Genomic DNA, 20,861 nt, shown 5'->3' with positions numbered 1-20,861 from the left:
ACTCGAATACAGGTTTTTTTTTTTTTGTCAGCAGAAATCACTCCTGTAAAAGCAGAACTATTTTCTTTCAGTATTTAAGTATAGGCTTTAAGTGAAAAATTATTTTCCATATAATTTCATCATTTCATATTTTTTATAAATAAAAATCAGCATTTGTCAACCTGAAGTTCAATCTGTGTCACTTTTTAAAGATACTCTTCACAGATCTTCAACTGAACACAAATGTGGTTTCATCAACACTTAGCCAACCACTGCATAGAGCAAATTAACAACCCTGTCACACCCCCAGGATTCTGAAGGAGCTTCCCAAAACCTGACGAATGAGAAGTTCGTGCTTCTATACTTTTGCAGCTGTTTACACTAAAGGTTTTGTGTCCCCCAGCATAGGCCTTACAGGGCCTGAATTGTCAGCTCACTACAACTGACTTCTGCAATTGCTCTGAATTGCAATTGTTAATTTCGCAACAATTGTTGTTGTGAAAACACACTAACATGTTTCCCAGCCCACGCTAAAATCCAAGTACATACTCAGTGTCCCTAGACAGTTTACAGGGTCACTGGACTATGGATCGACAGATTTTCAGTTTAGCACAGGTGAACAATAGCGATGCTGTCATGGCTAGATCCCATCCTAATTGCAGTCACACCTCCAAATTGCAACGCTGGAATATTTGAAAAGTTGCTGACAATCAACTGAGAGCTCCTAACCAACTGAAAAAGCACAGTAGAAGGAGAGTCATGCTCTTTTATCACGAATGCATATGTTTCAGTCCACAGAATATCCCCCTTCTACTGCACTGAAATGCTTAAGAAACTGTTTGCACAAAACCATTTCGAAAGAAATCAAAGTACTTGCTAGCTGACGTTTATAAATTACAGCTGTATCTTTCACCATAAGTAGAATTGTTATGGTGGGTCTGAAGATCAGTATTGCAGTTTTGATAGACATTTGCTGCTCCTCCAGGAGATTTACTAATGGGGCATAATAACCAAGATCTTGTGATATGATTACAAATACTATATTATATCTGCTTGCTAAGGACAGCAGATCAACACCAAAGTTCTGGGGAACTGTGTGGGAACACAGAACACGTTTCCTTCTACTTTTTAAACACTTTTAACTTGTATATTGCTTCCAAGCTGCTCTTCTCTGACTCTGTGTTCTATTTTCTTCATCAAGAAATGGGCTATTTTTTTTCTTCATATGTAAAGAAGAAAAATCACCTCAAACAAAATTTCACAATATTTTCCTCCTGTGTTCTACCAAAGCCAGCAATACCTCAATTTTTCTTCTTCCAGAAAGCATATAGAGGTTTTATAAAGCACAATTTGTAGCAGTACCAAAATGCAATCGAAGGGTCTGTGGTGACTGTACTGCTTTTACAGTGGTAATGCAGCTACTACACAGCAAGCATTTTAATTACTTAGGAAAGAACAAACTTCTACCTCTGATAAAGCATTCTGAAAGTACTATCTTTATTGAAAGCTTGATTGTCAGAGTGCATAGCAATTCTTTCAGGTATCCAACCAGTCAGTGCATGGAGATCAATATTCTGAAATGCAAGCATTCAAAAGAAATCAGAATAGATATCCATCTATAAGCATACAATGTCTGTACACAAATTATAAAAGCACCTTGAAAGAAATCAAGTACACACAAGTTACAATATAGCTCTATACATAAAAGGCTCAAGATTAAGACTATATTAAAAAACCAAACAAACAAAACCTAATTTGATTAGTTTAGGACAACATTTCCAAATAGCCTCAAAAAAAAAAAAAAAAAAAAAAGCTGGAAAGTGAACTGACAAAACAAACTGGAATTTCAGAGCAATGGAAGCATAACAGAATGATCAATCATGCTCAGTTCTATGATGTGTTCTACTAATTTTGTTGATTCACAGACTTTTAAAGCACAGTCTCAGAAGCACTATTTGGAACCTGTCTATTATATATGCATTTTAAATAATTTAAGTTTTACTTCTAAGGCTCAGGGTTTGTTTTTTTTTTATTCTTTTTGGTAAAGCTGACACTGATATGTATTTCCATAAAAAGATGCTTTAATCTCCCCATTTCATCTCCTTGAAATACTGCTTAGTCACTTTTCTTTTGCTTTGTACTTCTCAAAGCAAAAGCAGAGACTGTAAAAGCTTGAAGTGTCAATAACCAGCACCGGTGGGTGGGAACTTGAGGAATTACAAGTACAACACAGCCAGTAAGCAACCCTGATTATACAAGGAAGCTAGAATACAGTCGAAAGCAGAGGGGGCGGGAAGGGTGGAGACAAAATGTCACAAGTCAAGTTGTTTTTCCAGATAGCAAGTTAGAAGACGACAGCGGGAATAAAACACAGCTATTCCCACCAGCTTCTGTCCTCCAAAACAAAGCAGCCCAACACATAGACACACATGAAACCGTATGCTACATTTATCCCTTATACAAAGTCACATTTGTCTCCAAATAATTTTTCAAGAGGTGATTATTACCTAGTATACCCTCCAAGAATGCGATTATCAAGACACCAACTAGAATGCGAACAGCACCATGAAATCAAAAATATAGTGTTAAAATTTTAAAGAATTTTAAATTAAAATCAGAAATGCTTCCTAAGTAACAAATTAAAAATTATGTGGACTACTCATTTCAGTAAACCGTCCCTCTTTGAAGAATAATTTGCATGTCAGCCTAGCTGCAGTATGATGACTGTTTCTTTAGTAACCACATTATAGGAACCCAATACATATTTACGTAAATGAGTGGAACAATCTGATAAACAAACTTGCACAGATCAAAGTACTTGCTCCCTCTATATACATCTACTAAACGACTAGCCTGTTCCTTTCCTAGCCGACTCCCCTACCTAATGAGGGAGAACTGCCCTATTTATTGAACAACAGTTAGAAACCAAATCAGCAGTATTGATACAAGCAAAAAAATTTATGATTTCACCCAGCATTTTCATCCAGACTCTATATAAACACATACACTTCCCAACCATAAGTGTCAATCCTGCAGTCAGAGAACCAAGATTAACTCTGCTCATCAAGATGTCTTGCTCATTCTATTTTGATGGAATAAATCTCGTTAAGTACAGCTAAGTGTATTTGTGAAAAAAAGTTATAGAAAAAAATTTAAGAAAACATCAAATCCAGTACTTGCCTCCCCAAGCAATTCACTTCGATTTCACTAGAAGGAAAATTATTTGACCCAAGATTATATAAGTGGAATTTTTGCCTCTTAGAAATAATCTAGTACTTACAGAATTTGATCCAGGAAAATCATATCCTCCCATGACCTTCATGTAAGCCTTTTCTATTAGTGATACCCATAATTCATTCTTATTGTTAGAATAAGAGCAGAGAAGTTCCCCACTATGATCAACAGGTAACTGGTCATCTATGATTACCTGCGTGAAATAAACAAATGACAAATCATCATAAAGCTAATAAAGTATTTTGGAAGTATTTAAAAAATAAAACCAAACTCTCATTAACATACAGCTTCTCAGACACAGCCAGACCTGACCATCGTTCTCACATATGGACACCTCTACCAATCCTGCAGTGGTTTGCCCAAGCGAACAAGAAATTCTATTGCCAGCTCTTACTTGCGCTGGTCTACTGGGTGACCCGTGATCACTTGCTTTGCTTTCCCCTATGTAAAATGGGGATGATGACAGTACGCTCTTGTAAAGCGTCTAATATCTATTGTAAAAGGTAGCCGCAGAAAAATTCAGTGTAATTACCAGCAAAAAAGTAAAGAAAAGCCTAACAATATTCCTCACCTAATTAGGAAACAGAGTATGGACTCTGCTTGGTAGCCAGCAGAAAAATAAACACTTATTTATCTATAAGGAAACAAACTATGTGTCACATCACTTTCACAGTCTCTAGTTCCAGATTTAAATTTCTTCTCTCTGGAAAGGAAAAACAACCCAAAACAGCAGTTGTGAAAGTATTAACATTTCTTCTTTAAATTAGGTAGAATATATTCGGCATTATTACAGACTGTTACTGCAGTATTTGTAGTGGTCTGAAACAGTTTCCCAGAACAGATGTTTCAGTTTCACATTGGCACTAGTCCACTACCGATACAGGCTACCAACACAGCACATTTTCTGGTCCAATCCAATCTGTGCAGGAATGAATAATCCTTTTCATAGAAGAGCAAATGGCCATTCATCCTAACGAAAGGCAGCCATTAGGAGATATTTTGGAAAGAGTATTAAAAGCAAGGCAAGGACATAAATTATACTTCCCTGAAACATTCAGATTCCAGAATTTTGCAACTCAAGGACTTCCTGACCCAGAGGTTATAACTTAACAATTAATAGCCTTTGAGGACTTTCCCCTTACTCCCTTGCCCCATGAATATGACCACTCAACTTCTGAATTCCCACAAACATTTATCAGTCACTATGATCTGCAATAATCAGTGCTACAGTTAAGTACTATATGAAGAAATACATTATTTTATGCCCTTATTTATTGCACTGAAAAGAAAATGGAGTTGTTTGTCAGTTTACGAAGTTCTATCACGTATCTTCAGGTATCTCCTCTCCTTACTAAGAATCTGTGGTCATTTGAGTTATTCCTCTATGGTCATTCCATGTCTATACTCTTCCTGGATGTCCCCCTCTGTACTTTTAGTTTTGTAAGTTCCTTTCTAACATGGAGTGGAAAAGCGGATTACTTGCACACCCTATTCATAAATATGGGATGCATAATTTTGTTCCTGTATGGTTTTCGTAATTCTTTTAAGCAACATAAGGATTTTTTAATGAATTTAATGTGAGTAAGGCTATTTTCATTTATGTCTGTAGAAATATCTACGTTGTTACATACTTCACCACCAAAATGAATCTCAAAAGGTTTAACAATTAAAAACCACTCTCCAACAAAATGTATCTAAAGTTTTTGCTATGCAAGCATAGCTTCACAGTGAAGCAGACCAAGCCTTTAAAATATATGACTTAAACAGTAACAGTATTAAGTCTCCCCAAAACCATTTACCTTTCTAGGTACACCATTGATATGAAGCTTCACCATGTATTTGCCACATGGATTATATTCTGGTTCTCCTTTCTTATTCTGAGGGTAAATTATACTGTATAAAAAAAAAAAAAAAGGGAGGAAATTGTGACATAAACGACTTGGCTGTACATACACTGATAACAATAAAAGTGGAATTAACATAGTCTATTTCTAGAATTTATACTGAACATAAATATGGAATTTTTAATGAAAGAGCAACTCAAATTTAGTAAAAATGACAATGATGTTTAAAGAGGTTTTATTTTTCAGGCCTTGCTCTTGCTGCAGTTCTCTGCTTAATACAGTAACAAAAAGAACATAAGTAACCTAATTTTTTCTCCAACAGAAGCAAGGCAATCAAATTTATCTTACTATTAACCAAATGGTATTTACATATCTGTAGTATAAATACAGTATTTGTCTGAATGACAAGTCAAACATTTGAAGGAGAAGACAGTGTAGAACTCACTGCTCTTGAAAAGAATACCAGTTCAGTTCTAACGAGTAGAGGTTAAAACAAAAAAATCCAGGAACAACATTCACACACTGGTGTGGCAATGGGCTCCCGGCAGAGTCTGCCAAACCCATGCCAAATTTATCACAGGACACCAGTCGAGTGGAACCCAGAGAGTGTTGTTAACGTTAATTCTACAATGAGATGCAAGATGGACCACTTGTTGCACGGCAGTTGGCACAGCAAAGCAGGAAAATAAACCTATAAAGCATTGTAAATAAAATTTCTATTAAAAACCAAACAAAACCTTCCAAACTATTTCTTGCTCCTCAAAGCACATCTGAATTTAGACTCCAGTGTCTGTATACATATCTACATAAATTTGGCTTCCCTCTCAGAAGTGCTGAAGCCACACAAGTCCCAGGGAGATGAAGGTGAAACAAATGCTAGGTTTTACTGTGTCCAGCTGTCCATCGCAAAAGCTTGGCAGTATTAAGTCTGAAAAGATCTTAGAAAGGAACAGCTACTTACCTTGTGATCAATTTTTTGTTATATCTTCTTTCATATGCTGCACTGATAGCTAGTGATGCCACGAAAGAACAATCTGACACTATTGTCTATAAAGAAAAGAAAACCAGTGAGGACATGTACTAACTTAGATACTGAAAAACAAACAGGGTATGTGGAGGGAAGGAAAATTGTCAGTTAGTAATTCCTTTCAAAAGGGAAAGATTTGGACCAAGAGAAGCAAAGTTACTACTAAAAAGGCATGAAATGTCTGCTTGCCCAACATGAGGCCCCTGCAGAGCAAACCAGAGTTAGAATTATTAATGACAATTGGATGCAAGTGCAGATACCTCAGCATTCCCTCACACTTACTCCCTTCTCCCCAAAACACACTGTGTAATATAAACCATATCCAATGGCATAATGTACTGCTGATTTCAGAATAGTTAGGGCCATCTGCAACTTAACACTAAGCGCGACATTTCCACTATTCTCAATGGGCCACTCTGCTTCCTGTCAAATAAAAATTTAAAAATCTTGCTCATTATTTTTTCCATGCAGTAAATCAAACAAACAATTTGCTGCAGAGTACACCTTGCCTTTTCTCATACTAACCCTACTGCTATTTCTGGAAAACAGGATTTTCAGCTGGAATTCAAATTCTGATTGTCACTTCACTGCTAACACACCTGTTTATTCTCATGGCTAGAAAATGGATGGAATCTGAAGTGATACTATCTATTTGGGGATTCCTTTTTGAACAAGAAGGTCCCCTGCAATAAACCGCTAGCAGCACACATTTATCTTTAGGAACAATTTACCTGCTTTATGCTGAAACTTGACACAGTATAAATCATCGTAGGGTTATTTGTTATGTCATCTGGTCGCACCCATTTGCCAAACATTGCTTTCTGTTTGGGGGATAATGGTAACTTCCCACATTTATCACTAGATTTAAGAGAGAAAAAAGTAGAAATAAATCAATATTAGAAATAAACCAATACCAGTTTAGAAAAGCTTTTCATGGTATGTCTGGTCCTGTCTGATAGATAGTGCAAAATATGTGCAGAACAATTACACAGCTTTGCATACAGAACTGTAAAACAATTTCAAAGAACACTACTGTTAAGTTTGTGATTTCTAGGGAAAAAAAGCAAAAATATTAAAAACATGAAATAAAACCCAAGAGCTTCCTTCATACAGGACTGAACAGGAGAAGGGAATTCCAAAAAGACATCTACACCAGCAGAAACTCAAATTCTTCACTTTATTTTAATATGATGAACTAATAAAGTTTCTTTAGTTCTGAAGATATCAAGGCTTGTCTGATTGACAAGCCTTTAGTGGAAAATTGGAAAAAAAACCCCAAAACAACACAAATCAAAAACCCAGACAACCCCAAGTGTCTTTGTCTATTATGGCTATGTAATCTTAACATATTATTATTGCTCATGAATGAAGGTGTAGCAAACTCTTCCTTGGAATAGTCCTTACAGAGGAAATGGCTATCACCTTCATTTTACGGGTTACTGAGGCAGAGGGAGCTAAACTCATCAGCATGCAGCAGAATCCGGAAATGGACCCAAGTTGCCAGCCCAGCCCAATACTCCAAAAAGCCAAATATGATGTTGTCCTTATAGGCCTGAAGACACAACTGCAAAAGCACTGCACAGCAGGATCAGCTTACATTGAAGTTTTAAGATCAGACTGGAAGAAGGAAGTGGTAGTATTTACATCTCTCTGCCTGAATTATGCTTACAAGCCTACTTAAACAATTTTAAACTTTGAAAAAGAAAACATAGAAATACCAAATATGGGAAAACTTTGGAAATAAAAACAAAAGGAAAGTTCAGTAATTGAATCACACTTACGAAAATGGCATAGGGAAGGCAAAACGTTCCCTCAGATCAACACTCATGAAAGGTACATATTCAATGCCATTAATTTTTGAAGTTTTCCTGCAAATAATAATAATAATAAAAAAATAATAGTTACAAACCTATCTATCATCTTTCAAAGACTAAGTTCCAGAAGGTAACCACAAAATTAGTTTTTAAAAACTCACAAGACACAGTGCTTCTGAAAACAAGACAACTACCTCTTGAAAATGAAACAACCACTGTATTTATTTGGGTTTGAAATGTGCAGTACTTGATGGCTCAGTCATTAATCCTCCAAGTACATACCTGCAGAGAAGTCACCATGCCAGGATAGAAATGATTATCAGCCACAAACCTCTTCGTAGTTCTAGAAGTCACATTTAAAACTACATTTGTCTAAACAGAATTTCTCAAGTCACTTAAGTCTCTCATTAAAGAGAGTGTTAGCATAAGCTGACAGCAATTAACAATTAGCAATACTTAGATTTCATCTAATTGGGGCAGTATTTTGGAACACTTTGTCAAACAACAATAACAAAAATACTGCACATTTATTAGTACATTTTTGACTAAAGTGCACAGAACACTTTCTAAAAAATGAGAATCATATTTAAATGTGAATGTGATTTAAGTTTCAAACAAGGAGTTAACTGAAAAAGGTCTGTGAAATATTTTTAAATCAAATGATGATTAAATATTTGAAACGGCTTGAAGCTCTCTTGCAAGACAGAAACAACAAAAAAAACCCCCGACACCGCCCCCCCACCCCCCCCAAACACCCAAACCATCCACAAAACCAGAAACATTCACTGCACAGACACTACAAGAGGAAAAAAAAGTGAAATTTTATTAAGGCAGTTCTTAATGCTCTGCAACTTTTCCAACAAATGTACATTTCTATTTTCATGAACATATCCTCAGTCCATTTAAGTCCCCTAAACTCAACAAGCATACTAAATGTTTTATGATCAAATCCTGGACAGTGTTGAGCATCACCTCTGTCACAATCCTTTATATTGCATGGGGAGGAAGGCTGAAACACCTATCAGAGAATGCTTTTTTTCTTTTTTTAAGATATATTTGATAGTTTTCAAAATTCACAATTTAGGCTAAAGGTTTTATGGATTATTTGTAACTTATTCCACCTATAATAAAAATCAACGCAAAAGGAACTGGATGTAACAGAAGTCACAGTCCTACAAAATATCATGCTTCCTCAATTTCCAATGAAATAGTAGTTGTATAAGCTATAAAAACATCTTTGTATCTTGGCTTCTCAGAGCCAGATCTTTCATGTACTCAGTCAGGTAGGTGATGTATAACATACAAAAATAAGGCTATGAAAAATAATTCTGGCAGTCAGTTACAATAAATTGTCTTCTAAATATAAACTAGAAAGTATGCTCTGCGAATAAAAGCCGCTAATTACATTAACGTAGAGAATAAAAGAATTTATTAATGTGTAGGTAATACCAGCAATGGGGTTTGTAAGAGGTGGTTTTCTGACTCCCTGTTTATATACCTCATGCTTCAGCTGTTTCAAGCTACTGTGTAAGATGCACAAAGGACGTAAGCACAAATGATAACATTTTGGAAAAACTTGTCTTCAACTTACCTGAGGACTTCAATCTCCTCTGCAGTGTATCTCTGACCTTGAGATTCACTAGCTTGTACTGCTCTGATTGTCTGCGGTTTATCATTTAAAGAAAAATCAGGTCCCAATGGAAAGAATGTTCTGACTGGCTGATTTGGTTTAGCTGTAGACGACTTCTCCTTCTGAGATGACTTTGACACAGATTCCTTCAGTGCCTCTGCTCTAAAGCAAATAAAAATGCATTTTGTTTACAACAATGATAAAAATATAGTTATAATTCAACTACTGATTTGCTTGGTTCATGTTCACACATATGTTAAATGGAATGAACAAATGCCCAAGTTGACCAACACCACTTTTCCTAAGAAAAATCAATTCCTGATGCCAGTACTTCTTTATTTTCCTGTTCTAGAAACAATTAAAATATAGCATTGCCAACTCATATATAAGCTAATTTTTGCAGAACTCATTAAGATTTTTGTTGCCTTTAAATTATGCTAATAGAAGAATTTGTGTAAGCATTCATCATCTGGAACCTCAAAACAAGACCACTGAAACACAGAGAGAGCAAACTGATTTACGTCCGCTCATACCTTCAGGATTTAATTTGTCTAGCAGCTACAATAGCAGTAAAAATCCACTAGCATTCTCACAACCCAGCATTTCAACTGCTTGAAGACTGTGTATTCAGGAGCCATATTTTGTTGTTGTTGCATTAAACTGCTGGATAGTCATACATATGCAAAATATGGGGGTTTTTTTGAACACAGACTGAGAAGTGCTGAAAATCAACTTATACCAAAACTTAGCCCAACATAGTCTGTTATTTGCCATCATACAGCTCATTTAAAAAGAGTTACATTGAACTTACACTCTTGTAACTTGTTTCAGATATAGACTCCATTCCATTAGATCTACCCATACAATTCAATTGCTATTGTCAAGAGAAGTTTTTCCCAGTTTCCAAGCTGTCTTCCTTATGAAGGGACGCTGACATCCCGACTTAGTGCTGGCCTGAATTCAGCATTTTTATAGAAGCCAAAAATTGTAATATAGTACTCTGATTTATCTCTCTGAAGACTGAAGTAGTGCATTGGTACTAATGAATACACAGTCCTTCCCTAATTCTGCATGTCCCAAGATTCCCACAGGGCTGGCACAACAGCTACTATATTCAGCGGTATAGCAGCTGGCAGCGGTCTGCCAGAACTCTACAGGAGCTAGGCCTATGCAGAATCCACACTCTTTGCAGTACAGAACAGACACGCTAGACTGAGAATCCAGCTCAGAGAGTGCACTTATCCCTGACAGCAAGTGTGTTTACTAACATTGGCAATACTCACCTATCCAGTGCTTGTCGAGCCAGCTGTTTCAGTTTTGACTGGAGGCCTGCTTCTGAAGTTTCAGTAGCCTTAAGTAAAAATAAAAGAAAAAGCTAGACATCCAAAAAACCTGCAGGTTTTATAGGCTCAGTTTGTCAAATTCCACACTTACAGATTACAGCAAACAGTAACTAGCTATTTTTTCCAATTCTCTTTTGAAATGAGCATAAAAAGCATCTCAGCGTAAAAAGCATACTAAGTAAGCAAATATCATTTTGCTGTTTTAGTGAACGGTCATGGAATAAAAGTGATGTTTAAAATTCTTCAGCATGGGCAACATTGTACACACAAAAAAATTGCCAGAAGAACTAACCATATTAAAACACTATGGGCAGAAAGAAGACAAAAACAAATGTTAGGTATACTACTGAGCTTAGATGTGTTCCAATTCTTTTCCCCAAATGAGTCAAAAATAATCATGGTAACTTAGGAAAAAATTAAGCTTGAATGTTTACTTTCATAAAATACAAGCAAACAAGATGGCTTGCAAGTTAAAAATCTTGTTCTTGTATATCTAAGGCATAAAATAATCTATGACAGGGCATCAAAACAGATGATCCAGAGTGCTAACTTTCGTTCCCAGTTAGGAGGTCAGCCATGACAGTTTACTCATACAACCAGTTCACGTTTTTGTTTTCCTTACAGAGGAAGCACGGCTACTGCAGCTAAGCAATCTGCAAGAGGCACAACATGAGGTGTGGCTTCTCCTGCGACACCCAGAAGCGGGTTTCAGCTTCTAGCTTTGTACCTTGACCAATTCTCCCAGGTCAGCTAGGTCAACTGAGGAAACAAAAGGCAAGCTATTTTCACCCCAAGAAACAAAACTAGAAACACCCTCTATAAGCAACTATTTTCATTTTCAAATAAATTACACTGCTGAGTTCCTGGTTGGAAAAGACTTTGAAAGCTGTATGAAGGTAAGCGGTGGAGATGGAGCATCAGCAGACCCATCTAGGTGTCAGCCACAGAAAAGAAGGAATGGCTGCTCTCTGAGTACTTCAAGGGTAAGGAAGAAACAAATCTCTCCACCTGAATATAGTGAGGAGAAAGACAGAAGCAAAGCTTCAAGATAGCAGAGTTCCTCAATCTTCTTTCATCCTGGGAAGCAGAAGGTAGTTTTTGATCACCCCCAGGGATAAAGCCTACAGTCATCTTAACAAAATAACATGCTAGTCAAGATTAAAAGAAACTTCAGCAGTTGTGTACCTAATGAAATACCCGATAAAAGCAGTTGTTAATATGAGATAATTGCAGACTAACTTCAATATATGTAAGTAATATTTGCATGCACTGGCACAACAGAAGGAGGAACACAGCAGAGGAAAAACAGTATGCTGCTACAGTAAATTTTATGTAATAGGCTGAAAATGTTCTGCTCCAACAGCTCAAGTGGAAAAACTAGAGCAGTTCTACTAACTCTTGATCTCGTTACACTGTATCACCAGGGTTTTTTAGCCTACCTAAAACCAGTTTACAGAATTCAGGGAAAAGAAGATTTTACTCTAGCATGTAGCAAAAATAACATTCCCCTCCCAACAACCCACATATATTTACATTATAAGAAGGGAAAAGAAGGGAAAAAGAAAAACAGACTTGGTGGAGTTACATTATGATGGTGAGCTCTTCCTGTAATGAGTTAGTTAAGGCAACTGGACTTAAGGGAAAAAAGCAGTACCTGTAATTATATTCTCCATCATTTACGTAATGGCCAATTCATCCTTACCATTAGTTTCAGTGTGAATTGAATTCACTCGTAACGGCTTTAATGTTGAGCACTGAGTAATCAAGTAGTATTTTTACTAGTTTTGGCATCAGTAGACTGTTTTCAGAAAGTGTTACACACAAAAATTTCCCTTAAATTACTTCTTTTAATGTAGTCAGAAAGTAACATAACTGACACATTAGCAAGTCATCTTCAGTTTAAACTGTTTTTAATTTCTGTTTTAGTATTGCATTTGCTCCAGGGCAAAAATTAACATGAAAAAAGTTCCAGGATATTTCTAGTTTTTAGTTCAGGAAAAACACATAAATCACAAGTCCCCATAAATTTAGTGTTGACTAGCAATATAACATAAAGACTGGAAGAAACACTAGAAAAACAGTGGAAAAAAAAGGTTAAAAAAATAATTTCTAGAAATACAGGTACTCCATTTTTAAGCCAGCCTTTAAGGGTCAGTCACTTGTGTAAGTGGAAGAATTTCTTACCATCACATAATTCCACCAAGTTAACCTGTAGCTTAACATACTGTTTTCAAACAGAGTTCCACCGCTTCTGTGTACAACTCTATCGCTTCTTCTGCATTGCCTTTATCATCTTCATCAAAAGCCTGTGTAACTAGGAAGTGAGCACGCTCCAGGTCCAACTGTTGTTTTGACTTCAAAGGGTCTGTGTTCTGTGACTGAACTAAATGAAAAAGAAAGTATTTAGCTTTCTACAGCAGCAGACATGTAAAAACATCCTTAACATGGTACTGAAACACTAGCAGTTCTAATCAGACAGGTAATATCTATTTCTTGGCTGGATATTAAGTCTTTCTAAACTTTGCTAAAAACATCTTTGCAAGGACAGGAAAACACCTCCTCCTCCCCCCCCCAAGCAGAGATACACGATACACTCTCAGGATATTTCACGTCAAATAATGTAAATAAAATCTTTTTCATTCTACACTAAGGACAAGGATGTTTAATTACGTAAAATACTGCATCATTTGTGAAAACATATCACCTATGGTAATATACAAGTTCCTTAGGTGTCTATCTCATTTAGTATCTTTAATAATGACCTGAAGGAGAAGACGGAGAGCGCCTTCATCAAGGCTGCAGACCCCACCAAACCAATTCACTCATGGACACAGCTGCTATTGAAAGGGACACAGACAAGCTAAAGTAACAGGCTGACAGGAACCTCAGGAAATTCAACCAGGACAAATGCTATACCCTGTGTCTGGGACAGACTAACACCCTGCAGGGTACAGCTCTGCGGAGAAGAGCCTGGGGTCTTGGGGGACAGCTGGGCAAGCCCAAGCCAGCAGACTCCTGGCACCGATGAAGGCTCACAGTACCCTGGGCTGTGTCAGCAGGAGCACAGCCAGGAGATGGGGGGGAAGCAATTACCACCCTCTGCTCTGCAATCAGCAGACTAATAGCAGATGAAATGCTACATCCAGTCTTGGGTCCCTAATGATGGTTGGGGCTGGAGGATTTGGCCTTTTGAGAAGAAGCTGAAGGAGCAGGGCTTGTCCAGCCAGGCTCCCCAAAGCCATCTCTAAATAGCAACTGCAAGTAACTGCAAGGTTATCAAGAAAATGGATTCAGGCACTTCGCTGTGGTGCAAAGAAAGGGAATGAGAGCCAGCGACTATGAACTGAAACAGGGGAGAATCCAACTAGATATGTTAAAAAAAAAATTCACTAGAAAGACAATTGCACCCTAGAACAGGGGCCCAGAGGCACCAGGGAATTTCTGTCCTTAGGTGTTTTCAGGACTTAACCGCACCTGAGCAACCTGCTTCAAAAATCAATGTCTACCCTGCTTTGAGCAGGAGATTGGTCTATAGACCTCCCAAGGTCCTTTTTTGGCCAAGGGATTCTGTGATTCTAACTGAGAATTGCAAGTCTGCAAAAATTTGAGATTTTGGTCTAAGCACAAACAGTGAAACTGGACCAAACAAGGAAACACTTATGAAAGCAAAGAGTTCTTTTGCCCTCTCAAATTTAGTAATCTTACGTAAATACCAGAACCCACTTGCTTCAAATCCATCATGCAGCTGAGGCTTAGATGCAAGTTTTGATTTGGTCCTGATCAATTTTTCTTGCTATATTTAACGACTTTCTCAGGTTTGCTCTGCAGATGTGGTTCCTAAGAATATTTAAAAAGAAAGAATACCCACACCCAAGTCCTTAGGAAGTAAGTCTCCGCTTCATTTCTGATGTATCAGAATTCAAAGCACTGATGTGCTCATTGTATTTGTGGTCTTTCACAAAGGATGAGAAAATTAGAATAACGAAAACCAGAGCAAACATCATCGATACATATCTCACAGCACCGAAAGGCTTTCCAGTCAATTAATTTAAGCAGAGGTTTAATTAGAAAGCTCCTTACCCACCTGCTGAATGGAGAGCTTGAACTCTCTCCAAGTACTCATTTATTTTTTCTTGAATATTTTCCAAGTTGGACCCTGCCATTCCAGCATAAATCAAGGCTTGTGCAGCTTCCTGCAGGGAGAAGAATTTGAGACAAAGTTAGTGTTTGCTGCCTAGAAAATTACTTTCCATAAACAAAGGGCCTACAGCAGCCATGAGTTGCATGAAAGCAAGCCCCTACATCTGCGAAAAGGCTCAGTGGCTGCAAGGAAATTCTGCTGGAAAGAACAAGTTTCAAGTTATAAATGAGATCATGTTCAACTTCTCACACATGGGACAACCTGTAAGACTAGAAGAAACCTTTTGACGTTCTATAAGGCCAGATCTTAGGCCTCTCTGTATAGTAATGCATGAAATTAGGAGATTTTAAGTAAAATTTTTCAAGCATGCACTGAAATCAGTGAAGGAAAGCTCACAAGCCACAAACTGCCTTTTATTTTTAAAGCTGCAGATTTAAGGTTAGCGAAAAAAAAAGCTACTCACAAGTTATTTCCATTTAATCTGATAGTAATGAAAGTAAACCAATACAAAAGCTTTTCAAAATCAAATGCTTAGAATTTTGGTTTAGAAAGTCTTTTCTGTTAGTATTAATCACATGAAGCTATCAAATCTGGAAAGACTACAAGTTTAAAGTTTGTTTTTTAAATGATTGCATGTACATAAAACACTGGGTATTGATGAAAGTCTACTTCAGGAGGGAGTGTAGGCCTCCAGCTCAGCAGCACAGTACGTTATCCGCATTAAGGCTTTTTCCATACTGCACAAATCTATTAAGAAAAAATGCCTTCGGTTACATAAGCTGTCTATCCATTCACTAAATTTATGAAAAACATGTAAGGTTTGGCAGGGTTGCAAGAAACAGTCAGAGCTGACACAGTCTCAGAAGCATATGGAGAATTGAAATTTGTCGCTCACAAAAATGAGGATAAAAACCTTATTTTGTCCTCATTACTGGCATGGGAAAAACCTCACACTTTTGTGGCAGTGCTCGTCTTCCTAGCAGCAGTAGAAGAGAGGAGGCGATCACGTAGCAGGCTGAGTATGCAGGAAGCAGAAGAGTAACCAGAGAGCTGCTCCACAAAGATGGTGCTCAGAGAGGCTGCTCTGCATAGGGCAAGCACAGAGCCATGGCCAGAGGGTCCCTTGTCTGCTTTATGGCCATGATTTTTGTCAAGCTTAGCAGTTTGCTCCCATACACATCTGCCCAGTTTGCCCAAGCTTAAAACTGATCCCGATACAGCCTCTACTTGTTATCAGGATAAATCTTCACTGACAAGCTCACAGAACCAAATACCGCATGTTCCCTGTCAACATCCATCACCATATTACATCACATAAAATGTCCACAGCAACAGAAAGGTAAATAGAAGTACTTGCCATTTATATGTAGCAATTAACTACCTTTGAGGTCTAGCATACAACTCTTTTTTTGGGGAAAAAAATGCACTACTGGTATCTGCTCAAAGGCTGTATATATTTGTCTGTGACATATCACAAGTACAGATTAACAAAACAGGTGCTGTATCATAACGGTAAGTTGTCTGCATATGATGCAAAGAACAAATGTGGATTTTCAAACTAGTGCTGCAAAAACAATGCATAATGGATGTTGCTTCTGCGATTTCAAGCACAACTGTTCTGCCTGGTTTTAAGACATAAACATAGTGAAAACAGTCTTTTATAAATTAAGGCTCTAAAGGACTGAAGCAGTTGACGAACTGCCTGCAGAGCCAGCACACCAACTGCTTCCAGTGACAAGATGGATATGCAATTTAGACTCGGTATTTATGGTCTCTTCAATGCCACCACTGTTCTTTGGCACGAGTAGTGTGCCACAGTCGCACTAAGCTAAATACTGATCATCAGTTTGCAAGTTGCTAACCGCTGGTCGACAGTGAAACTTAGCAACAGTTTTGCTGAAGTCATCAGGTGCCCATATTCCTGTATGATATTTCTGTATAGCACCATTAGCAAGTTACCCTAAGCTGGTTCACATGCAGCCCTCCTCTAGGGATCTATCAAAGTTACGTGACAGCTGGAAGCAAACAGCACTTGCTAGCCATCGGAACTCCATTCAGACAGGTCCATTTGTTGTCTATCAGTAACAAATTGTAGCATTTCCCATGCTTCATCTTTAAGGTCAAGTTCTGGCAGAATACAGTTCAGCATCCAGCTTTTCCACATCCTTAGTAATTGCACCAGTGGGGTCTGAACTGCTTAGAGCAGTTGATAAGAAAGTTGGTGAGGGGACAGAGCCTCTTTGCACTGTGCAAAAAATGCATAATGTACCCCCAAAATACTAGATGATGTTTTATAACTACTCCTGTTTAATCTAACATTGACAGTGATTCTTCAGGCAACATCCAGAAAGCCAAACCTGTCTAGGCTAAACCATACATAAAAAATTCTGCTTTAACAATATCTGCTGAGTTTGCTTTCACTCCTCATCACAATAGGTTTGAACACCTTCACATATAATCTGACACAAGAGTCAATACCTAATCTTGGACTGCCAAGAGTCACCTGTCTGAATACCAAAAATCCTAGCTGCAGAGTGTTGATTCAAAGCTTTCCTCACACAAAGCAGTGTCCACAATCATGCTGCTCTGTGGCCTAGCTTTTGCAAAGCAGAAAACATTTTCTAGATTACACTCTTTGTCATGCGTAGCTTGAAGTGCACCAAGACTGCTAGGGAGGCATTTTTGCAAGAATATCACCTGTATGCAGCAAGTGAAAAAGATTTTCCATACGCTGTACAAAAGTGTACAAGAATGATTATTTGCACAAAGGATGGTTTTCTTCTGAAGAGCATTTGATAATTTGTTCCAGGTATACTAAGAAATGTACTGTAATACAGTAGTACTGCACACAGCTATCAGACCATGTGCACACACTTGCTGAAAAGCACAGAGCTTATCAGCATTATTATGAGTAACTGTAACTTTTGCATATATTTACTTTACATATATAAACTTAGCTCACCCTACATTAACAGCCAGGTTAAAAAAAGGAAGATACTCCTCTTTCTATCCTTTCACACTTACATGCATAGGCCACCGTGATAATAACACTATGTTTTTTATATATTTCAAAGACACCTAGTACTCATGAAGTAAAAGGCCAACTACAGAGGTGTTGGCAACTTATGGAAGAGAATTACTTCGGCAGGATAATAGGACATGTGGAATGATTACTGCAACAAGGATAAACATAGGCTTCACAGAAATCTCTTCTCGCAGGTGAGAAGTAAAGCCAGGGGGATATGAAACTTTAAAGTAACTCTGCAAAACATAAATCCAACAAAATGAGATAATTTACGCAGGTAGAAAAATGCATAATGGTTGCACAGATGCTACTAAATACCAGTAGTAAGTGTAGAGGTATTGAGCAAGACACCGAATCAACCTCATCACACCCTTGGTTACACCAACCTGAAGCTGCATTGAAATAATAAAATCGGATCCCTAATAGAAAGAATATTCACATGTGGTTAAAAACATGTCACAGGTAGGTTGTGATCTGAAGCTAGTTTACTGCTGAGCATCTTGTATTTCACCATCTACTCCTCTACGTATTTGACGACTGATTATACAACAAAGCTGTTTCCAGCTGCTCGCTCAAGAGCTGCAACGTGCCCGCTTGCAGTTCTCCAAAACGCTCAGCGCTTAGATTTCCAACATAAATCTGAACAGTTTTTCAGGCCCGGCGGGGGTAGGGGAGAGGCCAGGAATGAAAGCGGAGAACCAGCGGGGCAGAGACGTTTTTAGCCAGGTTACGACGAAGCTCGCCGAGAAGCACCGAAGGATCTGCGCCTCCAGCAGCTGGAAGAAGCGCCCGGACCCGCTTCTCAAGCGCCGCAGCTGCCGGGCCGCCCCTGAGCCCGCCGGTGACCAGCGGCGCAGGGGCGGTACTTGTTCCCACCTAAAAATAACAGGCAGGGAAAACGCATTTCGCAACCCGCCCTGAAGGACGCTGCTCCTCCGCAGACAGACAAACTTTCGACGCGCACGCCCGGCCTTCCGCTTTCTTCTCGGCTGGAACCGCCGCGTCTTCCCCGGGGCCGAGCAGCGCTCCCGTCCCCGGCGCGTTACCCACCGAGGGCGGCGGAGGCAGCGCTAACCCAGCGCACCTCTCCCCGCCGGCACGGCCGGGCCGGGCCGGGCCGCAGCGGCCCACCCCTCCCTCCCCCCCCCCGGCCCTCCGGGGGCTGAGGAGAGGAGCGCAAACCTACCGGTAACTCAAGGGCCTCAGGGCGGCGAGGGGGAAGGGGAGACCGGCTCCCCGAGGGGACCGCCTGCCGCCGGCACCGCCGCCCTCCCCGTACCTTGTAGTAGAAGACCGCTTCCTGGTAGCGCCCGCTCTGGTCCCGCTGCACCGCCAGCTGCGCGAACTTCACCGCGTCCAGCTCCAACGTGGTGGCATCCATGGCCGGTCCCTTCCCGGTGCCGGCAGCGGCACCAGCGCGGTCCCCCCGAGCCCACCCCGCCGCCGCGCCCGTCCGGCCGCTGCCCCCGCCTTCCCGACCCGGCCACGGCCGCCGGCCCCGCCCCCATCCCCACGACCTGCTCCCCTGGCCACGCCCACCTGCCCTGACGGCGGCTGCCCCGCCGCGCGAGGCCGGCCGCGCCCCGCCCGGCGCCGTGGGGGCGGAGTGCGCATGCGCCCGGAGGGGTGTTTGGTGTTTTTTTTTTTTTTTTTTTTTTAAGGCGTGGGCGGATGGCGTCATGCCGGGCGGGCGTGACGGTTGCGTTGCGCATGCGCCGACACGCGTGGGAGGGCGGGGTTCTCGAGTTTGGCGGGCGCGCGTGCGTGCCGCCGCGCGAGGCGCGGTGAGGGGTGGGCAGGGAGGGGGGTGTGCGCGTGCCTGCGCCTGCCTGCGGCTGCCTGCGGCGGCTGAGGAGAGAGCGCGCGCGCAGGGCCCTCAGCCCCCGGCCCGCCTCTCCCGCCCGTGTAGGCCCTGGGGAGGTGAGGTGGGCGGGTAGGCGAGGCCCAGGGGTGTTACTGCTGTGTTTTAAAGCCGAGTGGGCTTTTTTTTTTTTTTTTTAACCTCACTTTTTAACGGAGATGCTTGAAATAGTAGCTTCTTCGAAGCCCTAAGCTGTAGAGGTGGGTGTTTTAGTCCTGTTCATAGGTAATGCGTTGTTCTTGAGGATAGTTTTATTAGCCTTAAAGAGAGAATTTTCAGTGTATATCTGTATGTTTTACAAGTGTAAAGTAGGAAGCAAATAAGAAAAGGTGTATTATACTGCCCCTTATTTAAAAAAAAAAACCCTACCCACTTCTGGTCTGCCTCAGATTGGCAGTTTTGTAACCTAGATTTCTTATGTAGTATGTTCAGGATTTATTTCTTTCTTTCTCAGGAGCAGTTTAGGGGAAAACTGCCCTCATTGGGAGGCAGCTGCCAGTGCTTTATATCTTGTTTGCATTATAGCATCTGGTTTCCCCTCTCCCCACCTTGTGTTGCAGGATGAATTCCTGAGACTGAGCTGCTCTGAGAGGCCTGGGCTGGGAAGTCTTGTTTGTATCCCTTCTGGAAGCAGTGTTGTCAGGGCTGTGCCCTAGAAGGGTCGTGTTTGTGAATTCATGAATTGCACTTCAGTGTGAAAACTAGTTGAGCTATATGTTCATGCTTTCCGAGTTTCTGCTTACTGAGGGGTGAGGTTTCTCCACAAGGAGCCACATGACGAAGACAAGGGGCAGTGGGTGCAAGTTGCACTGGGAGAGGTTTCATCTTGACATAAGAAATAAATTTTTTACAATAAGAACAACTATTCATTGGAACAACCTCCCCAGGGATGTGGTTGAGTCCCTATTGCTGGAGGTTTTCAAGATGGTATTGGACAGGGTACTAGCTAATATCATCTGTGGT

At 40.0% G+C, this 20,861-nt stretch overlaps 1 protein-coding gene across 3 annotated transcripts in view; it reads right to left on the bottom strand.

The window, feature by feature from the left end:
• Window positions 1-19,505, bottom strand: part of CAPN7 (calpain 7) — a 33,844-nt gene extending 14,339 nt beyond the window's left edge. For 2 of the 3 annotated variants that reach the window (XR_014229225.1, XM_082322207.1), the window contains exons 1-11: window positions 19,317-19,505; window positions 14,956-15,064; window positions 13,097-13,254; window positions 10,812-10,879; window positions 9,490-9,690; window positions 7,866-7,952; window positions 6,816-6,942; window positions 6,019-6,104; window positions 5,013-5,106; window positions 3,260-3,406; window positions 1,447-1,553 (exon numbers count right to left, since the gene is read on the bottom strand). Coding sequence is in view for 2 of the 3 variants with exons in the window: in XM_082322207.1 (XP_082178333.1) it covers window positions 1,447-1,553; window positions 3,260-3,406; window positions 5,013-5,106; window positions 6,019-6,104; window positions 6,816-6,942; window positions 7,866-7,952; window positions 9,490-9,690; window positions 10,812-10,879; window positions 13,097-13,254; window positions 14,956-15,064; window positions 19,317-19,418 (1,286 nt within the window). In the remaining variant the exon portion in view is untranslated. Of the gene's footprint in view, window positions 1-1,446; window positions 1,554-3,259; window positions 3,407-5,012; window positions 5,107-6,018; window positions 6,105-6,815; window positions 6,943-7,865; window positions 7,953-9,489; window positions 9,691-10,811; window positions 10,880-13,055; window positions 13,255-14,955; window positions 15,065-19,316 lie in introns of those variants that run through there. The other variant, XM_082322208.1, reaches the window with a different exon arrangement.
• Window positions 19,506-20,861: the final 1,356 nt, after the last annotated feature.

This window comes from Platalea leucorodia (assembly GCF_965183815.1).
Source record: "Platalea leucorodia genome assembly, chromosome: 1".
Classification (NCBI taxonomy): domain Eukaryota; kingdom Metazoa; phylum Chordata; class Aves; order Pelecaniformes; family Threskiornithidae; genus Platalea; species Platalea leucorodia.
Note: the sequence above shows the minus strand (reverse complement) of the source record. Positions and strands in the feature narration are given on the sequence as shown.